At 44.2% G+C, this 26631-nt stretch overlaps 1 protein-coding gene across 1 annotated transcript; it reads right to left on the minus strand.

The window, feature by feature from the left end:
* Positions 1 to 1224: 1224 nt before the first annotated feature.
* acsbg2 (acyl-CoA synthetase bubblegum family member 2) lies at positions 1225 to 16285 on the minus strand. Its single transcript, XM_080886374.1, has 15 exons — positions 16076 to 16285; positions 12350 to 12479; positions 12037 to 12158; positions 10619 to 10887; positions 9245 to 9333; positions 5820 to 5940; positions 5558 to 5638; positions 5321 to 5470; positions 4996 to 5172; positions 4398 to 4579; positions 3952 to 4194; positions 3649 to 3866; positions 3365 to 3504; positions 2917 to 3163; positions 1225 to 2609 (listed from the first exon to the last, which is right to left on the minus strand). The coding sequence occupies exons 1-15, from the start codon at positions 16080 to 16082 to the stop codon at positions 2491 to 2493; spliced, it is 2295 nt and encodes a 764-aa protein (XP_080742500.1). The 5' UTR covers positions 16083 to 16285; the 3' UTR covers positions 1225 to 2490.
* Between the last annotated feature and the right edge of the window lie 10346 nt (positions 16286 to 26631).

Genomic DNA, 26631 nt, shown 5'->3' on the forward strand with positions numbered 1-26631 from the left:
CTTTTATCCAGCTGATGAGACGCATGAGCACAGTTTGCGTAAAAATCCTGTTATTTGTGATAATTCAGCACTACTGTGGCCAATCCTGCAAAGTGTCACAGCTGCGAAACTAAATATGAATGTGTGCATGTGTTCATTACTACTGTTCAGTACATTTACATTGTCAGATAAGACAAATAATGGAGCTGGATCACGTGGTGACACAGTTCTAGTTCACTTACAATATAAATGTTCAGGATTTTCAGTGAAACGGAAGAAACAGAGTTGGGTCAATTTTTTTTTACTCTTTCCTTTTTACAAGTCAACGTGAAGCGCAGACTTTCAGCTTTATTTTTTCATAAATTTTGTATTAAATGTTTAGGAATTACAGCCGTTCTTATACAAAGTCCCTCACTTGCTTATGAAGTAACTGAATAAACTCCGTGGTTGCACGAATATCGCAGCTGTCGCCTTGGAGATTCTCTGCCGTTCAGTTTTGTTTACCATGGCAACGCAGCCTCCTGAGCCGAGTGCGGTAAGGCTCTTCGGCTGCGTGCACCTGCTGACAGAAGCTTCATGATGCGAAAAGCATCAGAGGAAATAAGAAACAGAACGTCTGCGAACTACAGAATCCAAACCTAAGAGATCGGCCTCTGCAAAAGCGAACCATCCTGTGCTGCAGGTTGATTTTTAGTAATAGCATCTATGACAAACTGCTACCACTGCAAGAATGAAACTTGCAGCACGTCGGTTTTTCTCTCCCCGCGTTTCCGCTTAGCATTAGAAGCTCGTGAGTTTTGTGGCCACAAATACGAGATGTGAGAGACGATCTCACAGAAGTGGAGGAAATATTATCGAGCAGCCTATTTATGGTTGTCGGCACACCGAATAGCATAGAAACGGTTCACATGTGCCACGTATTTAACGAGGCCGTCGGCTCTCCTTTCTTTTTTACACCTGAGTCTGTTCTGATTGTGAGGTTGCATCATCATCATCAGAGCCCCGCCTGCTGTCTGCACAGTGCGCTGTCTGCACAGTGCGCTGTCTGCACAGTGCGCTGTCTGCACAGTGCGCTGTCTGCACAGTGCGCTGTCTGCACAGTGCGCTGTCTGCACAGTGCGCTGTCTGCACAGTGCGCTGTCTGCACAGTGCGCTGTCTGCACCGACTGTTATTTGTTACTCTGTGCATTTAAATCCCTCCGCGTTACATTTACAAAAACAAAACAAAGGACAAGTTTCACAAAGTAGCGTAATGAGTTCCAATTTATTCCACAACTGATCAGACACACATTCACATTTTCGTCGTTACAAGCAGGCCTGCTTCACTCTCCTGCTGCTGTTCTTTCAACCCAGACTTCTTTAAGACTAAACAGCTGTTAGGTTCAGGCAGATCCAGGTTTCTGTCAGGGGTGTTGTGAGCCCTCACTGAACCGTTTGCTCAGTCTCACAATGCAAGTGCATTCTTTTAACCTTTTTAGGCAACGGATTAAACTAAAAAGGCCATTTGGTGTTCCATCAGCCCATCCTCACTCACCCCGACCCCCCTGAATCACCGTCATTTCCTCCCTTTGTTTTTCATCCTTAAAACAAAACACACAAACCCCAAAATTTAACATAAATGAACCACAAGGCTCAGTTTGGCTCTGCTGGGAGTGCGCCACACACGCCTGCTATATACTAATCTTACAAGATATACAAGATGACCTGTTTTGGAGTGCAAGAGCTGCTTTCAAATTTGTGTCACATCGCAGACGAGGCCGATGGTAGGCGATCTCAAAATGTCGCCGTGGCGACAGGCTGCTAGCAGCTGATAAGATTTGCTATAAACTGACAATACAGTCCTATAACTTATGTACAATTTACTTCATCTCCATGTGAGTGCAAAATAAACGTATTCCTGACGCGACCGAATGGCTGGGAAAAAGAAACGAGGTAAAACATATTTACAGTATTACAAAAAAAAAAGGTCACAAATCAAAATACCTGACAGACACCAAAATGCAACAGATATGGCTTCATGACATACTGAGAACGATAGCTTAAATTCAACAGCAGAACATTTTTGACATTTAGAAAACAAAAAACAACAAAAAGGAGCGAAATCAAAGACGAGAGAAACACCAAGCACATGTGAACGTGTGATTGTGGGATTTCACTCCATCCGATGCTCATTTGGTAAACAGAAACTTTGGTAAAGTGAAAATAAATACACACAAATTATTCATAAAAACCCCCAAAACATCCTGTTGTTATCAAGTATTCCGGTTCGCGTCGCAGCTCCTTACGTAAAGCTGCTGCTACTTCATCGATCACACGTCACTGGTCCTTCCAGAAATACAAATAAATAAGCTCAATTTAACCTCATTTGGCTTCTGTTCTGTACAACAATCATAAATGTAAACTGAGACAGACTGAGCGTGACTTAAGGCAGTAAAACAAAAAAAAAACAAAAAATGTAAATACAGGAGGAACCCAGCAGTGGACTGAATGATGCAAATGGTCCCAGCAGGTCTATTTGGGTGGCAGCGGGTTGTCGGGGGTTGCTGGAGACGCCACGTCCTTGTAACAGTTATCGATCTGCTCCTTGTACATCTTCATCACCACCGGCCGCTTCAGCTTCATGGTGGGGCCTGCGGGAAGAGCAAAGAGGATTCGTGCTGTTTAACTCCTGCGAGGTGTAGAGTGACTGCAGCCTGAGCTGTACCAGCGCATCACCACATACATCCTCCCGGCCTGCTGCAACTTATGTTTCTCTGTAACGCACTTATTTGAGCTACCGTACTCAATATCACATGTGTTTTAGCTCCAAAAAGGCAGGAAATACCCAAATGTGAGTAACTGTGACTACAAATGGATGTGAAAACATCATCATCGTGCATCTTATTAAATGTCGTTTCAAAGCCGTTGTCTAATAAAATAAACCGCGCATTCGCTCACCCAGCTCTCCTCCGCCGACAGAGAAGTCTCGATCCAGGACGACCCACTTCTGAATGCGCTGAGCGTTGGAGGTGGACTTCTCGTTGACTCTTTTGATGCCCTCCTGGATGGCAGCGTTGACCGCAGGGTCTCGTCCGCCTGAGATCTCGGAGACGCGCGTGGCCTTGCTGCCCAGCTGCCTGCACAACTCCACAGCTTCTGGCGTCAGCTCGTCCTGTGGATCGCCCGTGTCTGGGTTCACTTGGCACTGGAGGGTGAGGAAAAAAATCAAATAAATATCAGTAACCAAAACAGCACGATTCTGAAAATCCCAACTGTGTAGTTTCTCAAAGCGACCACCAGGTGTCAGTGCTCCTTTCCTCACTATCTGTTAAAGCAGATGCACTGATGCAGTGAGCTTCTGACACCCCCCTCACTCCTCCCCTGTTCTCACTGTCTGAATCTTTACCTTGATGGTGAGCAGCATGGACAGAAACTTCCTCTTGTCTCCGACCAGCATGGCGTTGCTAATCAGCGGCACGGCCTCCTTCACCGCATCCTCTATGGGGACGGGAGGGATGTTCTCGCCGCCGGCTGTGATGATCAGCTCTGTGAGCGAAGAGAAGAACAAACCTGAAGCAATCGGTCTGTAACAGGATATAAGACTGAAAGCAGAACTGATGCTCTTCATTTAAATAGATAAATAGAAATCTGGTACAGTTCCAGCAGAGTGCGATTTAGCTCAGGCAGTACCTTTAATCCGCCCGGTGATGAAGAGGAACCCGTTCTCGTCTTGCTTGCCCAGGTCACCCGAGTGCAGCCAGCCCTCCGCGTCCAGCGCCTCCTCTGTCTTGTCGGGCATATTGAGGTAACCCATAAAGACGTGGCGTCCCCAGAAGCAGATCTCGCCGTTTCCCTCCTCGTCTTTGTTGTGCAGCTTTGTTTTGCACCCTGGGAGCTCGATACCGCAGCTGCAAGAGAGCAGTCGTGTAACTCACCAGCGAGTATCAGTCGTTCCCTGCAAGCCGTCAAACCAATGCAAAGAGAAAAATGTACCTGGTGAGCTTGAAGGCATCGTGGCGGGAGATGGTGTGAGGGCCGCTGCTCTCGCTCATGCCGTACAGTTCGCAAAGAGGAATGTTGAGGCTGAGGAAGAACTCCAGGGTGTCTTTGGTGATGGGGGCGGCGCCTGTGTAGCACTTGGTGCAGCGGTCCAGGCCCAGGGCCTTACGCACCTTTTTGAACACAAGCTTTTTGGCTACGTGATAGCTGACCGGAGCGCTGCCTGGTGCCGAATTCCTGGGGAGAAAGAGTGAAAGAGAACGCAGCGTGAGGTGGAAGGCTATCCCAGCTGATGGAAATAAATAAATAGTTGTTTCAACAACAATCCTGCATCTGCGGTGATGTTCCACAAGAACATTTCAGCAAACTGAAACAGGAACCTCCCACCTCTGAGGAAACGACTCAGCCCCTTCTTAAAAAAAACAAAAACATATACTTACTGGTTGAGCTTGCTCAGATTGGTCCGCAGACCCACGTCTTTGGCCCAGGCAGCCACTTTCCTTCGCACGGTGGAAGACTTTGCTCCAACAGCTTTCATCTTCTCCTGCATCTTCTCCCAGACACGTGGGACGCCCATGAAGGCCGTCGGACGCGCCTCCTTCAAAGTGTCTACCAGCGAACCCTGTAAAAAACAGGAAAATACAAATAAAAATCACACATTTTCACAACTTACACAAAAAGAGGAAGTGTGAAAGAAACAGAAGCCGTTTGTGTAACAGACGGACTACAGAGCCACGTGAGGAACCAGAGGGGGGCGCTATGCTACTTTTCTGTTACAGGCTAAAATTGCTGTAGTGCAAATGTGAGGGTGATCAACGGGGGAGGGGGGGTTACTTAATTTTACATCATTTAAATTACTGATGGGTATTTGTAATCAGACACTTGGTTCTTGTTCTATAGCAGCCACAAAGAACCATGACCGTACAGCAGGCCTGTTATATTGACCGTACTGTGCAGGTGAACCTATTAAACGGGCTGATGAGCGTTTATTTCGGGCGCCGGCGTGTTTGTGTTGTCCGTTTGTGGTGTGTGTCTCACCTTCAGGGCGTCGGGCTGAGCGAAGTAAGTCACCCCTCCGATCTTCATGGCGATCCAGATGTCGACCATCTGGGCCGCGATGTGGCTCAGAGGCAGGTAGCTGACCACCACCTCCTGAGCCTGGGAGGCCGCGGTGAGACTCACATGCTTGGCGGTGGAGTAAGCGGTCCAGGTTAGCTGAGAGAGTAAAGATGAGGTGCTGTGATTGTTGTGGGCGCACAAGTGTTTCACATCTTTACTGTAACAGTAGATCAATACTAATCAACTGATTAGAGGCACATTGCCTCACAAAGCTCCTGAGGATGTGAGGATGGGTGGAGCTTACGTTGTCGTGGCTGAGCATGACTCCTTTGGGCTGGCCCGTGGTCCCTGAGGTGTAAATGAGCGAGCAGCACTGGTTGGGCTTCTGGCTGGCGATGATGGCATCGAGGGGAGCGTCGGGCTCGTCGCGTCCAAGCTCCAAGAACTCGGCCCACTGTGGCACGCAAAGAAAAATAAAAACACTTTGATCGTGCCTCTTGTGCTCAGCAGCTTCTTTTTATGCACGGGAGTGTGCGCTTACCGTGTACAGGTTTGGTCTCTTCTCTTTTAGTTCGTCTTTGTACTGGACGATGGCTTTCAAGTGTGGCAGCTGGTCTTCGATCTGTGGACGGATGTGAAGACGATCAGTAAATCCACTCGTGGGATTCCTTCAGTATAAGTTACTACTTTTACAGCTTGGTTTAATAAACGCACATATTATTATTATGTTTTTTTGTTCAGCTGTGCCTGAAATCTGTTCAGCGTGTTGCTCCACATCCACGTGTAACTCACTCTCATCTTACCTGAAGGATCTTCTGCAGCTGTTTGTGGTTCTCCACCACGATGATATTGGCCTTGGAGTTTTCTGCTACATACTGGCACGCCTCAGGAGAGTTGGTGGTGTAGATGCCCACAGCAAACCCACTGTGAGACAGAGACACGTCACACAGTCAGCTATAGAGCCATTTACTTCTCTATATTGTTCCAATCGAATCAATATCCAGTCATGTTGATTAAGAGGCCTTCCATTTGCAGATATGCATTTGATAAGTCAATATAGATATTGTTCATTTACTTCCAGTCGCCATGGAAACAAAAGCTTGCAGGTGAATCAGAAGCGCCGAGTTACATTCAAGTCATACGACGGATGAATTGAGCGCTCTTGGTGGAAATGTATCAGAAATGCATCAGCACATGAATCAGGTTTGTGTTGCATCTGTGCAGCTGCTGACCAAAGGTATAAGTCAGCCAATCAAGTGAGAGCTTTCACCAAGGTACATTTAAGACTTTTAAGACAATTTGTTATCACACAGAATGCAATTAAACATTCATTTTAATGGCTGCAAAAAGGAGAAAATCAGTAGTCTCGCAGTTATTTGCTGAAAGTGTGACTTGACTGACATCTACAGGACGCCTGTCGCTGTAAATAAAACTGACCTGACCTGAATCAGCGGCAGACTGAAGTTATTTTCGTGGCACTTTTCATACGTAAAAAACGAAACTATGTTCATCAAAATGAAGCGCAGGGCTGCTCCCAACAGTGGGTGGAGAACATGCAACATGCAAATGAAAAGCAAATCACTTTAACCCTGCATTTCAACAAAGCAGCAACATGTTAAATGTTTGCTCTGACTGAGCTGCAGATGCCCGAAAATTCAGATCACCTGACGACATCCCGATGTTACCACAGGAGAACCAGTCCTCCCCGTCTGTCTTTTTCTTAACAATCTGATGAAAATGGGTCAACAGAACCCACCTGACCTATGACAGCACTGTTTTACTAGAATACCTAGCTCCCGCTCTAAAAGACAGTGAGATATGATGCAGGATGCGATTCAAATGTTTTGCTTCGGTGTGGAAATCTGAGCCTTAAACTGAAGTTTCCAAACATGACCTGATTGCATTCATCACGACCGGTTTGTTGACATTTCAGCTGACCTTTTTGTTGTGATCATTACGCAGGGAGCGGCGTTTAAGCATGCACAGTATCGGTATCAGAGTGCGTGGAAAGAATGAGCTTCTCTATAAACAGATTTAAGACTTTTAAGAATCAAAGCAAACATGAAAATGTCACCAGAATCGGCGTGAAAAGACCCGGTTCAGCATAACAGATGTTTGGTGATGTCAGCAGCTGAGCCGGGGTACATCTGGCCTCAGCCAATCAGTGCCTTTAGACTCTTACTTTGGCTCAAGGGTCTCAGTTTCTTGGAATTTCTTGCACTCTTTTTAGCGTGTTGGATAACAAGCATGGGTTCATTCATAGTGAATACTTATGCAGCAAAGCTGAGAAGCTTGTGATTGCTGTTATGTGATCAGTGCACAGACACAGAGTACAAACACAACACAGATGGATAAATAAGCCTTAAAAAGCACATTAGCATTATCAGGAAAATGCACTGATTGGATCTAGAGCAGGGCGATATGACCAAAAATATTTATCGCGATATAGATTTCAAAATTTGCGATAACGATATAACTGACGATATAATTGACACTAGACAAAATACTTTACAACTCCACAACTTTATTAGTGAAAAAAAACATCTATGTATTTTCACTTAAACAAGCAGCTGTTTTTTTATGTGCATTAAAATAAATATAAAAATTAACAGTGCAAAATGCAAATTCCTCGCTGACAGTTTAACCAAAAGGCATTTCCAGTGGAAACTGGCCGACATATCCTCAGCATAACCATGTATAACAGGGGTGCCCAATCCCGGTCCTCGAGAGCTACCGTCCTGCAGCTTTTAGATGCATCCCTACTCCAACACAGCTGAATCAAATGGTTTGATCTCTTCAGCATGCCATCATGTTTGGCAAAGGCCTGATAACAAGCCATTCATTTGATTCAGGTGTGTGGGAACAAGGATGCATCTAAAAGCTGCAGGACGGTAGCTCTCGAGGACCGGGATTGGGCACCCCTGATGTATAACATCCACAACACTTAAAAAGAGGTTATACACACACAATACGGTAACATTATGTTGAAGCACAGTACGTATCACTCCGCCAGGCTCCTCCCTCGTCATCATAAATAATGCTGTTCCAGGTTCAACATTGCAAGTGACCAATCACCTTCTCCTGACGTCATCCGCGACCTCGAAAAAAGCAAACGCCTTCAAAAAATCTACTTCACTTGCGAGAAGAGAAACCGCCTCTGTAAGGGCGATATGTATAATGCTTACCGTTTATTAAAGAAAAGTATCCTGAAATGCAAAGAATTCAAGTTCCCGGATGGGCGGACAGAAGCGGTTTCTCTTCTCGCAAGTGAAGTAGATCTTTTGAAGGCGGTATTTTTCAAAGACACAAAGACATTGGTCACTTGCAATGTTGACCCTGGAACAACATTTATTATGACGATGTGGGAGCAACGCCGACACGAGGATATCAGATCATCCCTGCGGACGACAGCTGTAACGCTCCGACAATCCATCAAGCGGTGCGGCTTCGTAGCTCAGCAAAGTCGTACTGAAACATTTAACAGATTTTCGAGCGCCGTGCACATAAAATCGTTTCGAGGTCAGTAAACACAACCAGAGTTCATACATAAGGCACACGGGATTATAAGGGGCTCTGTCGACTTTCAGACAAATCAAAGGATTGATTTTAAGTGCGCCGTATTTTCCAAACAACACGGTAATAACGACGGCCCGCTAGCATGCGCTACCAAAAATAGTGCTTTGTTGTGTATCTGACGGACGAAAGCTAAACCAGTTCCACACCAGTGAAGCTGCAGCATTTTTACAAACCAGTTCTGGCTCATCTGTTTCATTCAACGATCCGCTTTCGCTCTTCTCATTCTGCGTCGCCTTTTTCACCATGTGCGTATGAAAACAAAGGCACTGCGCATGCGCGTTTTACCCATATTTTATCGTGATATTTCATTTTCTTGTCGTTGCCCCACATTACACCGGTATTACCGTGAACGGGATGATATGGCCCAGCCCTAATTGGATCCACAGCGGATCAGTTCAGAAGAGGAATCGAATCATCGCATGTATGAGCACAAGCTCTTGTAAAGTGAATCGAAGTTGAGTGCAGCACCCCAGTGAACACGCATAGTTTCAACCATCCATCAAAAAGACGGTATTGCTCTGGCACATAGGACACACCAGCAAACGCGCTGCCACACGTAAACATCAGCATGTAATAAGATATCCACAGATACAGAGAGCAGGAGGATTAGGGTCATGTAAAGGAAATATTCAGGGCTGACGATGAAACTCACCCCGCCAAAATGGCTCCGATGTCTGCGACGAACCACTCAACGGAGTTGAAGCCCAAGATCCCAACGCCGTGGTAACGCTCCAGTCCGAGCTGTAAAAGCCAGAGCGCACTTAGAAGAGTCACAGCAGATCTGGCACAAGTCTCACTTCCATCGTTGCGATTGTTGTTACAAATCCCTTGTTTAATATTTACCTTTTGTTATTACTTCGGGGTATTTTGTATTTGACAGGATAAAGCTCAGAAGGGTCTGCTTGTTACAAACTAGAGTGCAGACAAATACATGCACCAGATTTAGCCTGATGTTCTTTTCACGAAACACAGAGACAGTTTGAGCCGTCAGGTCTTCCAGCTGATGCAGGTGGGACCTGAGGTTAGCTGTGCATTACATTCAGCTGCAGCCAGCATTCATCAAGTCGTTCATTCATTGTTGAAAGATAATAATCAGGTGTAGCTGACTGTGTTAGGGAAGCACAAAACAAAAACTATCTGAGCTTTATTTATCGTGAGCGAGGGCGAAGTTCAGGTCTAAGAGTTGGATTCGAGGTTGGTTTGTGTGTGTGAGACGCAGAGAGAAACGTCCGAGTTTGTGTGTGTGTCAGTAGAAATGAGTCAGCCTGCTGTCTAACTTTGCAGAGTTTCACGTGAAACAATGACACGCTCTGTCCTGCTGAGACCTCGCCGTCTGGCCTGACATTTCAACCCTTTGGTGCGGCGACACGTGCTGTCTAGACAGACTCGGCACGAAGACGAACGGACGTTAAAACGGCTCGAAGAACTCGAGGACTGTTGTTGGAAACAGAAATGTGTTGATGCTGAGGAAGCCCAGCTGCTCGGGGGGAGGGGGCAAAGAAAGGTTTTGGCACCACACTGTGTGTCAGAGCTGAAAGCAGTAATTCTTCTTCTTCTTATTGATTTATCTGCTTTTTATCCGTTTTTTATGAGCCATCACTAAGATTTCGTCCAGGAAATGTTGGGATAATCAGATCCAGAGAGTGTCTGCAGTTATTCTCTCACGTGTAGCGCACAGCTGTGCCCGCCAGCTCTTCGCTACTGCTGGTTATATTATGTTGCTGCCTGTGTGAGGCAGCACACGGGTCAGGAAGGCCATAGCCATCTTTATCTTTCTTCTTCTGGCTGAACAGGAAGTGCATTTGGCGTTTAAAAGTCAGCCAAATCAAATCTGCGGAGCCGCCTGCTGTGGTGACAACAGCAGCCAAAATTCTCTTTCACTGTCTGACAGACGAGCCACCGTTTCTGAGCATTTGGTATTCTTGCTCAAAAACTGAACTCAGCTTAATTTTATGTCCTTAAAGTAACGAATCAACCGTAGATGGAAACTTTTGCAGCGTTACCCAAAGAATAAAAGAAAAACTACCTTCAGGAAGCTCTTGGCAGCGATGCGGCAGGTCTGGTAGTAATCTTTGTATTTCAGGCTTTTCTGCTGGTCGCCCTCCTTCCAGCACAGAGCCGTATATTCGCCGTAGCGCTCCACGGTCGAGACGAACATCTGGTTGACCGTCAAAGCGGGTTCAGCGGCCAGACCGGACTCCTCCATCCTCAGCTTCACCTCTCCATCGCGCTGCGTCGTCCACAGACGGGGTTCTGCTGCCGGCACCGACAGGGAGTCTGGGCGCTGGGCGCTCACTGGAAGATGTGCAAATAACAGTCAGAGAATCGATCGAAGGCGGGCCTCGGCAATAGATCTGTACGCATCTGCCGTCCTTGAAAACTGCGACAAACACCCTTTATTTAAGGTGTTAATGGCGATACCATCCAGCTGCAGGCCTACGATAAATCTGCAAAGTCACACGGGTTCAAAACTAGTGTCAGCCAATGGTAACAGAGCTGGCATGAGTCACAGTGACAGCCAAGAGTTAGCAATCGCTTCAGGTTGGCTAGAAATGACAGTCTTTAAAAACAAAAAGTGGTATCATTTTAAAAGCTTTATAAATAATAAAATATAAATACAACTTCCAGCACGCCATGCGAGTGTACCGATGGACTTCCTGGTTAAAATTATGATCAGATAATCTTTAAATAAAACCGTCTGTTTGCCAACAATCTCCGATTATCACTTATCGTAGGGGGCCGAGGACTTGCACCAAAACTCTGACAACAAAACCAATCGATTTGTAATCGTTTCTGCAGGGAAGCCCCGCCTCCATGTTCTGCTCTCACACTCAGAGACAAACTGCCAGCAGGATGTTTGAATATGCAGCAGAACAGCGTCACACGGAGGGTTTATGACTATTTACGATTCATTTAGAGCAGGGCTGTAAATACTCTATCATGAAAAAGCCACCAGCAGTTATTATTACATGTTAAGAGTTCCTCTTTAAGAATCATTATAAACGAATGATAACGAATGTCAATTAACTTTGGGTCACAGTGCAAAGTTCCCCTTTCGTGGTTATAAACAGATCGCGGAGCAACGCGTGTGCCGGGGTTTTTCCTCACTCACTGAGGCGGGAAAGAATGTCACCGTTTAAAGGCAGGAAAAGGGAAGTGGAGCTCGCTCTGCCGAAGAACGCAGAGTTCATTCACGTCTGTTTGCTCTGCTTCCTCAGGAAGGAGAAAAAAAAGATAACATCAGCATTTACAGCGAGCACAGAGATGGGATAAAACCCGAGGTCACGACCTATCTGTACGGATGCTTGAGCCTAAAAATGAAACTGATGTCGTCTAATTGTACGTCTGCATGCTGCTTATCGCAATTCTTCCAGCGCCGCCCTGGTGAACGCCGGATGCTCGGGAGCGCCCGAGAAAGTGTAAACACGCTCCCTCTGCACTCACCTGCTGGTGTGTTTGAGCTCTGCTCCGCGGGGACCTCTGTAGTCTTGGTGCTGCTGGTGGCTGCGTCATGGGCGCCGGTCTCCTCTTCCCTTTCCCCTGCGGACTCTTCCTCTGAAGACTCACTAAAGAAAAAGGAAGGAGAAAAAAAAACAGTTACGTGTGGGTCAGCAGGTGGAAGAGGGTGGGAATCCTGAGAGCAAAGATCATGCCCTCATCCCAACTGTTGTTGGTGTAAACACCGTCACTACCTCTCTGTAGGCAGTTCAAACAAAGAGGGGCTTATTTTAGGGGCGTGTAACTTGTGTTGACGTACTTTGCTGTGTCCACGATGCCGTCATCGAGGGAGGCCGCGCTGTCCACTGTAACACAGGGCGACTCCAGGAAACCGACTTCTCTGGGAGGCTCCGTCACCCCTGACATGCTGGTGGACTCGCACAAAGTTACTGAAACAGAGGATGGTCAGGGTGTCACAACAAGGAAACAGTTACACACATGACTGAGAGGCTCCAAGAGAAAGACCCCTCCCCCCAGCTGGATCCCAGGAGTGGAGCATTTGGGGGATTTGTGCTGTAATAACTAAATAATTTAAGTAGTTTGCTATTTAGATCTTAGACTATAAAGAATCATAACTGACAAAGAAATAAGATCCAAAGGAGCAAATACTGAAACATCTGGCTTTCCTTGTCTAATTAGCGCACAGCTCAGCTGACACCAACGTGTGACAGCCAGCAGTGGGCGGTACTCACAGAAGTCGTGCGTCCTGTAGGGCACTAGGTCATGTAACCCTAACTCTAACCCTTGCAGTTGTAGTGTTCTTGCAAAGTGTCACGAACCTGCCCGACTTCTGTCTCATGATCAGATAAAATGCAGCTGCTTAGAAATCTCACCGAGATCATTGCGACCATAAAAAAGCCGATCTCTGCTCAGGACGTGCAGAGAGCGACCTGTGACGCACTCAATCGCACAGCGAGAAGAAACGGCTCGATTGGATCCGACTTCATGAGCTGTTAAAAGCCTGGATGATAACGCAACATATGGAGCCTGGCTAGCAAACACACGTTACAGATAACGCCGTCTTTCTACTAATAATTGACTGTGACTGCTGCGCTTGGTCAACAAAACACCTCAATAAAGAATATTTACACTGCTCCACCCTCCTGGTGTCGAGTGGAAGAGAAACGGGAAAAACAAAGGAAACTGGTGATGATTGTGAAATAATTTTGAAAGATACAACAGAAAGAAAGTGGAAACCCCAACTGGGACATTAGAGCGTGTCCCACCTGGGGACATGTTCCCTCTTCTCTCAATGATCTTGTGATTTACATGCCAAGCCGACCGTACCACCCCCTTCCCCTTTTCCTGCCTTTCCCACCATTTCGTTCATCACAGGAACCACGTCAGACCTCTCTATCATTCAAACCACTGCTGTTGCCGAGCTGGACACCCCCTCCTCTCCCTTTCCTCTTTGGTAAATCACAGGACTGATCTGTTTATGTAAGAGGGCTGAAAACACATACCAGCAGCTTCATCTATCTGCTCTAGCAGCAGCACATCATTTCTCACCTTTTGGGGCCCATGGGGGGGGAAAAAAAACAGAAACAAACAAGCTCCAGAGAGCCAAAAATAATTTTTGTGACACATTTGAAACATATTCCCAACCTAAACTTTCCATAGTGGAATAAAACACAGGTCAGCTGGATTATTTCATGTATGAATTGCATCTAAACTGGAAGAATTCATCACATTTGGCCAAAAACATGTCCCTGAGGAGCAACATGGGCTTGATTTGGATTTGATCAGGATGTTTAAAGGTCTCTCTGTGGACGCATCGCCTCCGGTGCAGCTGCAGATTCCTCTGTTGCAGTTGTGGGTGGCTGAAGGTGGAGGCAAGCAGGCAGGCCTGGGACTGACAGGGGGCAGATATTTAAAATCACCTCCCCTCCTCTTATTTCAGTCACTGCTGCGTTCTTGTGACGTGATGGGGAGGATTCTGAGCGTGACGCTGATCTCGAGGTTCAATCGCTCATCAACCCTACCAGTCTGCAAACGGACATGTGAAGGCTGAATATAGCCTTTAGAAACCCAGTGAGCTTTCATCACATTAAAAACCCCTGAGACGCGTGCCTGTCACACAGGCCTGGTATGAATCCCCCCCTGCTGTTCATCTGGCAGCAAAAACACCTTGAAAACATCCATCGGTGGTCAACAAGGTTATTGATCCATGAGCAGGCTAAGAATACATTTCCCCGGCTGCTGTGATAAACTTTCAGTTTTTCCAATCAATAATTTTTCTTCTGTGGTTTTCTGATAATCACCCATGAGAAATATGTGGATTTCCCATTTAATTATCTCTCAATCACCAAAATCACAAACCCATATCCTTTAGAAACAAGCCGGAAACCTCTGATTCTCTTACCTGATATAGATTAACCCGTCAATCAATGACTGATTGAGCCATGGCTTTACTTCCTTTACAACAATGTTTCTAATACTCAGTGTGTGTGATGGAGACCTGTACATGTTTAGCAGGTTTGGCCTCTGTCACCACAGCAGCAACATGGATGGCTTTCACCTTGTTTTCAGGATGTGAAAAACTCCCATCTAAAACAGATTCAGTACCCAACACTATCAGAGCAGCTGTGGCCCAGGAAGTAGAGCAGGCGGTCTACCAATCAGAACAACAGTGGATGGATTCCCCAGCTACTCCTGTCTACATGTTGAAGTATTTTGGGTAAGATATCAAAGAAAATGCTTGCATTATTTTTTTTATTTGTTTGCAGTAAAAAGGGCGTTAACTGAGTAGAAAAGGTCTGGACTTGTTCTTTCAGCTCTACAGAGCTGCCGAGCACATTTTTTAATCACTCAGCTAATAAAACGACTGTGCCACAGTTTAGCTTTCCATAGCCCGAGGTGACGTATTCAAATGCACCTGTTTGAGAAGTCACAACCAAAGACCCAACCAATCAATGATCAGAGTAGCTGCACCATCATTTTCTGCTGACTCTCTGATGCTCCTCTTGATGAAGCACAGCCATTCTGCATGCTTTTGTTTTCATGAAGTTTCCTTGTCATAAGACAGCACAGCCAGTGCCAAGGATGAATCATCTGACGGATTCAGCACAGTTGTGCAAAATGCTGCATCCACTCAGGGGGGGGGGAATTGTACTGCATAGCAACAGCTGTTTCATTCAGAAAGGGAACAGCAGCAACCCCCCCCCTATTCCTTGAACAAAAAAGTGTCTGCCCCAAAACCAAATGAGGGACTCTCCCCGAAACAATACCACCATGCTTGCAAACTTCACTTGGGTTAATCCCCTTTTAAACTGTACAGACCAAAAGTCCCCCCCTCTAAATTTTAATTTTTCTTCACTCGAGCTCCATTTCTGTTTGTCCAGAGTAACAGCCACCTCACTTCACCTAAAGCCACAGTGCTGCTGCTCTGAACGAAAGTCAGATACAGTGAATTCCCAAAAATCAGTGAATGTTCTCCTCCTGCTTCCATCCAGCTGCTTCCACGCAGCGCGCACTGGGCGTCATCCTCAGAAACCCCACGGTACACTGGGCACATTTTTTCCAACTTAATCTATTTGCATGCTAAGCAGACTTTTGTTAATGGCTATTTTAAACGTGAACCAAATTACAGGGAGAAATACAGATGGATCTGCTGGGTGGGTTACACCCTTTTAGGAAGAGACCAGGTCTGAGCAGGTTGTCTAGACACACCCAAGCCGTAAATTTAAGACCTTTTTTTCTGTAACACATTTATTATCATGTATTATCCTATTAACGTCTAAAGCAAGCTTCACTGAACCCAGACATAAAAAACTCAAATTATAAACCAGGAAATTGTAGATCTGAAGGCGAAACATCATAATTCAGAGTCCAATCTAAGGCCTGTAAATGCAACACGCACACACGCAGGTGGTTTTATTAACGGAAAAATCGTGACCAACCGGTCTCTGGCCAAACCTGATGTGTCGCCGTGAAACCCAGCTTAAAACAAAACCAGAAAAGCTCCACACAGGGCTCAAATACTCACACTGCATTGCTGGAAGCTGATTCTTATTCCGGTTTGGTTGTCTGTTTCTTCGTGACTAGATTTTTCTTTAATCTTCCGCTTTTTCTTCGTGTTTTCCGTTAACACCGTGGCTTCAGTTTGCCGTTAAACACGCACCAACCGGCCACTGTCTACTCAAGCAGCAGATCATTCATTTTCAAACACACAACCGGCTCCGTGGGTCCCACCCACCCTGAAAAAAAAGAAATCCACCCAGGGTGGGGCCTGTCGGTTTCCTCCGGTCGCACCGCCCCCCTCACAGCACCGCCATTCTGATTGGTTCAAACTGCTCACACCACAGGACCTGGTTTCCATACAAGGCTACGCAGGGCACATGGACACAGAGGGGGCGGAAGTTGCAGTGAGCGCACGAGCTCATCTGCCCCTCCCTCCTCCACCCTCGAGCGTACACGTCGCAGATATGCCGGCTCGAGGGGGGCGGGGGGTTACTATCGGACAAACTGCAGAGCCCTGACAGCTAGCGCGGCTGAGCCTGTGCTTGGCTTTAGCTTCATGGCTTTCCACTGACAGAAACGCGCACTTCAAATGCACCACATCCTGCAACCTACATTATTATAACTACTGCACATGCTCCTTTTCGTCTTCATTAAAGTTTACCAACGACGCCAATTTATGACATGTAAATATAACATAACAAATGTCCACCTACAAAAGAAGAAGCTGAAAATCAGGTTTTTTTCTTTTTGTTTGACAAATTGACAACTGCTACATTTTACTTTCATACTTTTCTATTTGTATTCCACTGCAATTCAACTGGATTTTTTTAAAAATCCTCACTCCGGCTCCAGTTCACTGCTCTACTTAGTTTAGAAATGAGGACTTTGCAGTAAAAAGGTGACCTGGTAAACTACAGAGCTCCGACCTTAAGCTTGACAGACCAGTCCTGTATTAATGGTTTTATGAGTCACAACCTAATTGCATTAAAAACAAAGGGATGGGAGGGATGCAGATAAACGCTGTTGACACACACTGAACTTGTGTAAAATATGTAAACAAAGCTGTAATGGGGAACGAGTCCACGACCTCTCGTGAACTGCATGTTTCCCCCGAGGTTAATGAGGGTGTGGAGTCACAGCTGAATTTACAGTACACATCCATCCGTAGCTCAGTGTGAATGTCAGTGAGCTGCTATCAATCCGGTTCACACACAAAAATATGCCGGACGTGTTGTTTCATGACTATTCACTCATGTCCATTGGTGTCACTGATGAATGAAAGAATTTCCTTAAGGCAAATTTCCACTGAAGTCCCGCCTGCATCATTCGAGAGGTGAGGCAGTTCAAGGAGAGGAAGAGGAAAGTACAGAAACGTCCTCCACGGACTAATTACACGAAAACACACACACACAGGATTAAACCTTCACTTGGGCATTTAACCTCACAAGAAATTAATGCCACCTATTTTCAATATTTAATGATATTTTTTATTCAAAAATTTTAATTTTTTTTGCAAATTATAAAATGCGCCTGGATATGCATGGCGTATGTTAACACATGATTATCTTCATGAGCCTTACTTCTCTCTTTTTTTAAGATGAATCTTAAAATGACTCTGAAGATGCGCCCTCATTATTGGTCTATGGAAAGATCAGTATCAGCCAATCGCCGGGAGAGACGAGCACCACACCACAGCATCAGATGACACGCAGGGACCGGCTCATCCAGTACAACCATGCGCACATGCTCTAGAGCTGCAGAATGCATTAGTGCTTACGCAACCCACGCCGAGGGTACGGCCGGTCAGAGGCATCATCTCTTCCTTTCTCTCTCATCCTACTCTCAGACAGCAGCACAGCGCACCGACTCTCAGTTTCTGTCAGAAGTTTTTGTTACGTGCAATAGATTTCCCTTTGATGTCTGTAACGTGCTGTAAATGTCAAAGCATTTTAATATGAAATTAGTTGAATTCTTACTTTACACAGTACTATTTGGTTCAATATATTTAAATGTGCCACCTTTAATAGGCTACATATTTCCACTAGTTTTCTTTGTAAACTGTTAATGTTTAAGGGTACGGTAGTAAAAAGCAGAATATGTTTTTTGGACTAGTGTAATATGAAGGATAAATTGCCCATTTTTAATACTAATATACTGATTGAATGGATGTCTACCTCAATATTATACTTGAATATAAGTGTATTTTGAAAATAATTTTACATTTAAGTAAGAAGGCAGTGCCCTCGAGAAAATCATTTTCTTGTGCAACACCCATTTGTGGTGAGTATTGTCTGTTTTTATGCTTATAATACAACTTTGTGATATAAAGATTTAATTCCAGAAAAGTTGGGATGCTGGGAAATGTGAATAAAAACAGAATGAAATAACACAAATTTCCAAATTTCATAGATCCATATTTTATTCACAATAGAACAGAAACTATTTTCCTATTTCATGGAGAAAAAATAGCTCAGTTTGAGTTTGAAGGCTGCAACAATTAAAAAAAAAAAAAAGTTGGGACTGGGGCAACAAAAGCCTGGAAAAGCAAGTGTTACTAAGAAGAAACATCTGCCATCTTAAGCTCATTAATGCAGCTTAAGACTGTCATTTAAAGAAGAAGCCACATGTGAACATGATCCAGAAATCCTATCTGCTGCCAACTTATCTGGACCAAAGCTCATTTAAAATGAACAGAAAAACTGCTCTGTGGTGAGACTTCATCCTTCTGACTAAAGAGGAGAGGAACTCCTCTTGTTGTCAGCGCTCAGTTCAAAAGCCAGTGTCTCTGCTGGGGGTGTATAGTAGAAGAATTTACAGGTGCATCGTAATGCAAACCTCTCTGAAACCCTACAACATAATTTATATTGTAACCTGATGTGCGCAAAGATAGCAAAGTAGCAGTGGGCTGTCACACATCATGTGACAGCCCACTGCTACTCTGATTGGCCTGTTCAGTATACTGTTGATTTCTCGTCTCCACTTCCAGCTGCTTTTTGCCCCAGTTGTGAGTTTATCAGTCAGACAATAACAATTATTGAATAATGAGCATAGCATCAATATAAGGATTCACAAATGTCCCTGAATTCTTGGAGGAACATTGATAAAACTATATGAATGTAGCTTGAAGAATAAATTTGTGTCCCTTGATCAATAAATGATCAACAGCAAAGATTTAGAAGAAAAGAAAATTGCAGAATTTGATTTGTTTCGGTCATGGCTGCCACTACATATAAAACGGTTGCAGCTCCAGAAATATTTGAGGTGTAAACAACATCTTTATTTTTTGCCCTTAGATCAGCCCTTCATCTGCCAATCAGTACTGTGGAACACCAGGACACGACCATGAGGTAATTACCATATAACACACACAACCATTAATGCTGGTGTCAGTGTCAGCCACATAAGTAAGTGTCTCCACAAGCTTTACAGATTCACAACAAAAGTCTCGATCAGCCGTTAGTGACTCTGGAATCTGCAGCTCGCATATCAGGAAGTTCAGCTTCAGTACTACAGGTTTTATATGTTACCATACATCCTGACAATGTCTTTCTCAGGGAAGGCGTTGCATATTTCAGCAAGACAATGCTAAACCACATTCTGCATCTATTACAACAGCACGTCACATTTTACACAGTGCTGCGATTTCTTTGGCAGTGCGGTTGTACATTCATGCATATTTTTAACATATTTAGGTATCTTACGTATGTACACATTTACATTATTACATTTGGATTATACCATTATAGATTAACTTATAGCGTTCCTCCCTGTATGTATTTACCCAGCTTATGCCTGTAGCTGAATGTTTATCGTTGTTTAGCGTGAGATCATTGCGGTCTGTGGAGGCATTGCCAAAAATCCAAAAAATCTCCACAATGTGCGTAAGAAAGCAGAACTGGAATTTCTTGTATGTGCCACTGTACATCAGTCAAACTGATGTGCTGGTAACAGGAAAAACATACAAGGAAACAACAAGGTAACTGGTGATGGATAGACAGCTCAATCAGAGCATCTCAAAAAGAACAGGTCTTGTGGTTTGCAGAGGTGAGAGCCCATCAAAAACCAGTGAGGGACAACCCCCAGGAAACTCATGGGAGACAGTGATTAAGGTGGGGAGTGCTGATCCTGCAGAAGAGCTACAGAGTGACTAAAAAGCTCAATGGTGGCCATGATAGAAGGGTATAAGAGTATACAGTTGTTGTGTATGAGGCTATGACCAGACGCCATGCCCATTCTGGGCACCGTCCACACCTGGATGGGTCTGCAGAGGGCTGACCCACTTAGGTGGATCCTAGGGCAATGAAAGAAGGTTGAAGTTTCAGGTATTTTGACACCAGCTGGTGAGCATGTCAGAGGTGTATCCTTACACACAGTGGATCCATCTGTCTTTACAATTCCATAGCAAAGATTGTGGTTGTTCACCACACCGCTGCTTCCATTTAGATACATGTTTTTGTCCTTTTCATTGGGGTTCAATATGCCTCTGGCTGAATGACTCATATTTTCTTTGACATCATGCAGACAGCTGGATGTGTTATTTACACGGAAAGAGACGGGAATCCTATTCAAGCAGTGGGATCCGCTAGAACAGGGGTAGGCAACTCTAGGCCTCGAGTGCTGGTGTCCTGGAGGTTTTAGATGTGTCCATGATCCATCACAGCTGATTTAAAGGGCTAAATGACTCCTCAGCATTTCTTGAAGTTCTCCAGAGGCCTGGTAATGAACTAATCATTTGATTCAGGTGTGTTAACCCAGGGTGCGATCTAAAACCTGCAGGACACCGGCACTCGAGGCCTGGAGTTGCCTCCCCCCTCATCTAGAAAAACTACTTAGATCTGCAGACCCCAGACCGAGGGCCTAAAGGAGCTCCTGGTGTCTGTTTTTGTCATATAATCACTTAGTTCATTTTTACAGGAGTCTTTTTTACTACGTGCACAGAAAAGGCTTGTGGAACATGCAGTGGGCGATATTAAAATAGTAAGACCTGAAGCTGGTGTTTAAATATAACCTTTCAGTTGACTAGAAAAAAGCTGGAGCCAGGAGGGTTAACTGGACTGGTTAAATATAAGCCTTGTTTTCATTAGGAATCTGTAGGAAGAGGACCAAACTTTTCCTGTGCAGCTGGAAGTGGAGCAACTGCAAATAACAAAATAAAAAAAGGAAAGAAAAAATGTCTAGAAAAACAAGAACACTTAAAAGTTTTTTGTTCCAGTGTTTAATTTAAAAAGTTTAATTAAAATAAATTCATTTAAATATCAATCGTTCCTTCCATTTTCAAGTCATAGCATAATTTTAGCTCATAAAATAATAATAATAAATAAAACTATACTTTAATACTCAGACATCCAGTCCACTTCTGTCCCACTGAATCAGGTCCAACTCCACCAAAGGCCTCATGGTGACATCAGAGTGTTTTGTACATGACTGATGCTGAGTGAAGATTAATTCAAATACTAACATTTAAACTCTACACAGTTTCTCAGTAACACATTTGTGCTCTGTTCTTCAATATGTGCTAAAATGTCTGCCCGCGCCGTATCACAATATAGACATATGCTGCCATCATGTGCCGCAAATGGCAAAGTGCATGGAAGTGACTGTGACTGCACTGCTGCAAGGAGAAAAAAATGACATTTTTATTTTCAGTATACAGATATTTTATACATCACTGGACACTTTATTAGGGACACCTTACTAGCACTGAGTGGATGCCTTTTTTTCCTTAATTCTCCATGGGATACATTCAACAAGGTCCTGGAAACATTTCTCATAGTTTTTGGCCCCAAATCTCATGTTTGACATGATAGCATCACACAGCTGCTGCAGACATGTTGGCTGCACATCCATGATGTGAATCTCCCGCTCTAACACATTTCAAAGACCCTCTATTGGATTGAGATCTGGTGACTGTGGAGATCATCTGAACACAGTGAACTCAGTTTCCTCTTCAAGACACCAGTTTCAGATTACATTAAATGTTACCCTGCTGGAAGCCGCCATCGGAAGATGTGTACACTGTGGTCAGAAAGGTTGTGACATTTAAATCATGCTCAGCTGGGGTCCAAGGTGTGCCAAGAACATATCCCCCACTCTATTACCACTGATATAAGCCAGTATGGATCCATGGTTTCATGTTGTTTATTCTGACACTACCATCCAGAAGTTGTTGTTGAACTTCAGCAGGTTTGTACTGATTGTTTGTACATACCTAAATTAATTGAGTTGCTAACATATCATTGTCTGATTACAGGTGTACCTAATAAAGGGTCTGTAAATTCATGTGTATAACAGAATCAAATGTGTACAAATGCACAAACAAATGCAAAGATCTGTTTATGTGCAGCAGAAATAAATAAAAGTAGAAAAAGGGTGACTAACCAATTTTTTAAATGTAACAATTTGCAACTTAGTGCTAAAATATAGAGTTGTTTGAAACGGTAAGGTGCAATATCAGAAAGTTCAGTTCTGATTTTGATTTGTGCTTATAGGGAACAGCCTATTTAAACGGGTTTATAAGGCCATGATTATGGTATTTGTCGTACACAGTGTATAGCTCCTTCAAATCACAAACACAGTCTATTTCAGGGGTCGGCAACCTTTCTGATGATGAGTGCATCTAAAGTTTCCTCAGAGGTCAGTGTGCCATATGATTGCATTAGCAATAAATGTAATAAGGCTCTATATCAACAGTTACACACTACATAGAACCACTTTATAGAATCATATTTGTTTGCAGATGTTGGCAGCTGTCAGCAAATAGTTATCAGCTATTTTGAAACAAAAAAAGACTTTTTATCCATAACAGCAAATGAACTGAACAACAGAAAATGCCAATGCTATTTATGGCCTCCTCACAACAATGATAAGAAAAATAAACTGGGCCAACATGGCATGTTTGTTAATACAGAGACACACATGTTACTGTGATCTCTGGTCTCCCACTCAGAGACACAGGTCTCCGAGTGTCCAGCATTCAGAGGCTGCCTGAGGACTCATGTGAGAGAAAACCTGCTCACACAGACATGTAGAGCCAAACACTGTCAATAAGGCCTCTGCAATGTTCTGAAGACAGTTAAACCTGTCAGGTAGTGACGTCCAGCAGGTGAACATGCAGCTCCATGAACACGCACAGCTGTGGAGTCCAGCTGCACTCGTAGTTCTGCAAACTTTGACCCCACAGAGTCGAGCTGTTCAGTTCAATCAGCTGCGTTTCGATGTTGCATTAACTGGCATTAACTCAGCCAGTTAATGTGAGACAACCAGCTGCTTATTAAAGCTTTCTGGTTTGATCAGAGAAGAAAACATTGGTCCAAACGCCTGAAAGTCCTGAAAACACATTGTGAATTCTGCCTCGAGTCTACGGATGTATCCGTGTGTTTCAGCGGTGCTGATGCTGCGCTGAGCCGACAGATGCTGAAGCATTTGAAGTGTTGGAATGTGGAAATTTCAACATCGCTTGAAAAAACTGCCAGCTAGCAACGTCCCTCTCACCGGTAGGCGAAGTGATTTTTAGCCAATTACAAGTTGAGTCTGGTAGTTGGGGTTGTTAGCTAAGATGCCGTCATTAAGAAGCGGCACAACTAATGTGTGTATGTGAGCTAATCTGCGATGTGCACCGCTGGCCCGGCCATTTATTTTTTAATGCACCTTCTCAGATTAACTCACTGTGTGTCGTGCCCAGGGCTGGACTGGGACAAAACATCTGCCCGGGCATTTTGACTAGAGACCGGCCCCCCAGGTATTAAAGCCATAAAGCCTTTGAATGAAAACAGACGCTGTTGTGACAGTGATGTACAGTCTTGTTGGTATATGTATGATTTCTATACATTGTACATCAGGTAAAAACTTTGGTTGTAAAATTCAGATAATTATTTAATAAAAACGAGACATTTTAAATGAGAATAAGAAAGAAAAGTGTTTCTTTGTGCCCCCCTCTCCCTGTTAATGCCCTACCTGCCCCCTGGCAAAACTTTGCTAGACCCGCCCCTGCACAGTTACCAGCTGTCAGCTACTTAGAAAAGGATCCTGGGGTTATTTGTCTCTCAGAAACAGTTCATAACTTCAACTCATTCATGTCACCTAAAGGGTAAACCTGTTTCTCCATCACCTGTTCAGCTCTGATGATTCAGTAAGGACATCTCCTGGTTTCATCTTCATGTTTCCCTCTCACCAAACCAAACCGATATCATGACCAGCAGCTTTACAGCTGTGGCTCCAGCAAACATCAGCTGATACTAGAAATTAATATTAAATAAATTCTAACAACAGCTGATCAAGCTTAAACGTGCTGCTGTTGTTTAGCGCGACAACCGCTGGCAAAGTGGGCGATAAACAAACAAGAGAGACGATCAGCTGATCATTGATCAGTTTCATGATTGAAGTAGCAACAGGAGAGGGAGGGTGAGAGAATGAGAGAAGAGGCAGCTGTGCAGCAAAGACAGAATAAATCCAGCTTTGTGTCTTTTTCATTCTAGCTGAAGTCCTGGACAAACTGTGTTCCTTCTCAGCTCAACACGAAACGCGCAATATTTTCTCTGAATGCGGAACGATTCCGTTTTTTAGGGGACGGTTGGAAACTTTACTAACTAACCTTATGAATAAAATAAAGTTCACCATCAGTAACATCATAGCACCCACCCAGCTGTATGGAAACCCGTCATGCTAGCTAATACGCAGTACGAAAAAGTCAGCCTAACAAAAATAAACTCCATCTAAACTTGGTTTATATCTGACCCTGATAGACTGCAGGTCATAACTTCTTACCTGAAGTTCAGTTCACCTGATACTTGGACCGGCGCCCGCCTCGGGTCTCTCCTGCCTCCACTTTCCCCTCATCCACCTGTTGCCTCTGTGGAAGCTCCGCCATAGCCACCACTAGAGCAGGGCAATATGACCAAAAATATTTATCACGATATACATTTGAAAATTTGCGATAAGATATAACTGACGATATAATTGACACTAGACAAAATACTTTACAACTCCTCAACTTTATTAGTGCAAAAAAAACCCCATCAATGTATTTTCACTTACACAAGCAGCTTTTTAAGTTATATAAAAAAATTTAACAGTGCAAATGCAAATTCCTCGCTGACAGTTTAACCAAAAGGCATTTCCAGTGGAAACTGGCCGACATATCCTCAGCATAACCATGTATAATATCCACAAAACTTAAAGAGGTTATACACACACAGTATGGTAACATTATGTTGAAGCACAGTATCACTCCGCGAGGCTCCGCCTACGATAGCTGTAATGCTCCGACAATCCATCAAGCGGTGCGGCTTCGTAGCTAAGCAAAGTCGTACTGAAACATTTAACAGATTTTTGAGCGCCGTGTACATAAAATCGTTTCGAGGTCAGTAAACACAACCAGAGTTCATACATAAGGCACACGGGATTATAAGGGGCTCTGTCAACTTTCAGAAAAATCAAAGGATTGATTTTAAGTGCGCCGTATTTTCCAAAAAATACGGTAATAACGACGGCCCGCTAGCATGCGCTACCAAAAATAGTGCTTTGTTGTGTATCTGACGGACCAAAGCTAAACCAGTTCCACACCAGTGAAGCTGCAGCATTTTTACAAACCAGTTCTGGTTCATGGTTTCATTCAACGATCCGCTTTCGCCTTTCTCATTCTCTGTCACAGCCATGTGTATGTAAACAAAGACACCGCGCATGCGCGTTTTACCCATATTCTATCGCGATATTTCATTTTCTTATCATTGCCCAACATTACACCGGTATTACCGTGAATGGTATGATATAGCCCAGCCCTAGCCACCACCAAACAACTGACTTATTTTTACACATCGACCAGCATCTGGCCAATCCACCACCTTTCAGTGTTTATACCGTTACAAATAAATAAATAAATAAATAAATCATCGGCCCATAAAAACGAAAAATCACCATCCGGTATGCCCGATGGCCAATCCAGCTATGGTCGTGCCATCAGTTAACCCGTCCCCAGGGTTGCTGACCCCTGTTGTAAACCTGCCATTTCACTCTTTCTTCTATTCTTCTGTTACGAATCACCCCTGACACTCATCTCCACCCACTCCACCCAGCCTGTATTCTCTGTCCGTTGTTTTTGGATGGTTGACCCCAGGTATTTCATTTCATCCACCTTCACTCTACTCCAGCGTCACCATTACAACAGCCCTGAATGAGCTGAAACACAGTCAGTGTAACAGTGTGGAAAGGTTCCCACTTCGTAACACTTCTGTTTGATCCTGTTATTTTCAGAAACTCTTTTTTAAAATTACAAATCTTATAAAAGGTTAAAAAGTATAGCAAAAAAATAGTTTGGGAATATAAGCAGAAAATTAAATTAATTACATTTTGAAGCATTTAATGTATTTTTATTTCATTTTTGTAATTAATTTATTGACTCCTTTTTCACCCTTATTTTATACCACGGCATCTTCGGTCTTCCATACTTGTCCACCTCCTGAGCCAAGACCACCTCCCAGTGGTTCAATATGAATTTACAGCTTTATTTAACTGGGCGGAACACGTCTCTTTGGCCCCTCCCTTGGATAGTGAGGGCCCTGACGTAGGCTTTTGAGGGTAGCAACA

The sequence above is a fragment of the Rhamphochromis sp. 'chilingali' genome (assembly GCF_963969265.1).
Source record: "Rhamphochromis sp. 'chilingali' genome assembly, chromosome: 7".
Classification (NCBI taxonomy): Eukaryota; Metazoa; Chordata; class Actinopteri; order Cichliformes; family Cichlidae; genus Rhamphochromis; species Rhamphochromis sp. 'chilingali'.

What these genes read in the sequence shown, in the direction of transcription:
- acsbg2 (XM_080886374.1), bottom strand. An exon ending in TCATGCTCAGCCACGACAAC is followed by an intron (nt 5,173 to 5,320) that starts GTAAGCTCCACC and finishes TTACTCTCTCAG; the next exon opens with CTAACCTGGACCGCTTACTC. An exon ending in CATCACCGGGCGGATTAAAG is followed by an intron (nt 3,505 to 3,648) that starts GTACTGCCTGAG and finishes CTTCGCTCACAG; the next exon opens with AGCTGATCATCACAGCCGGC.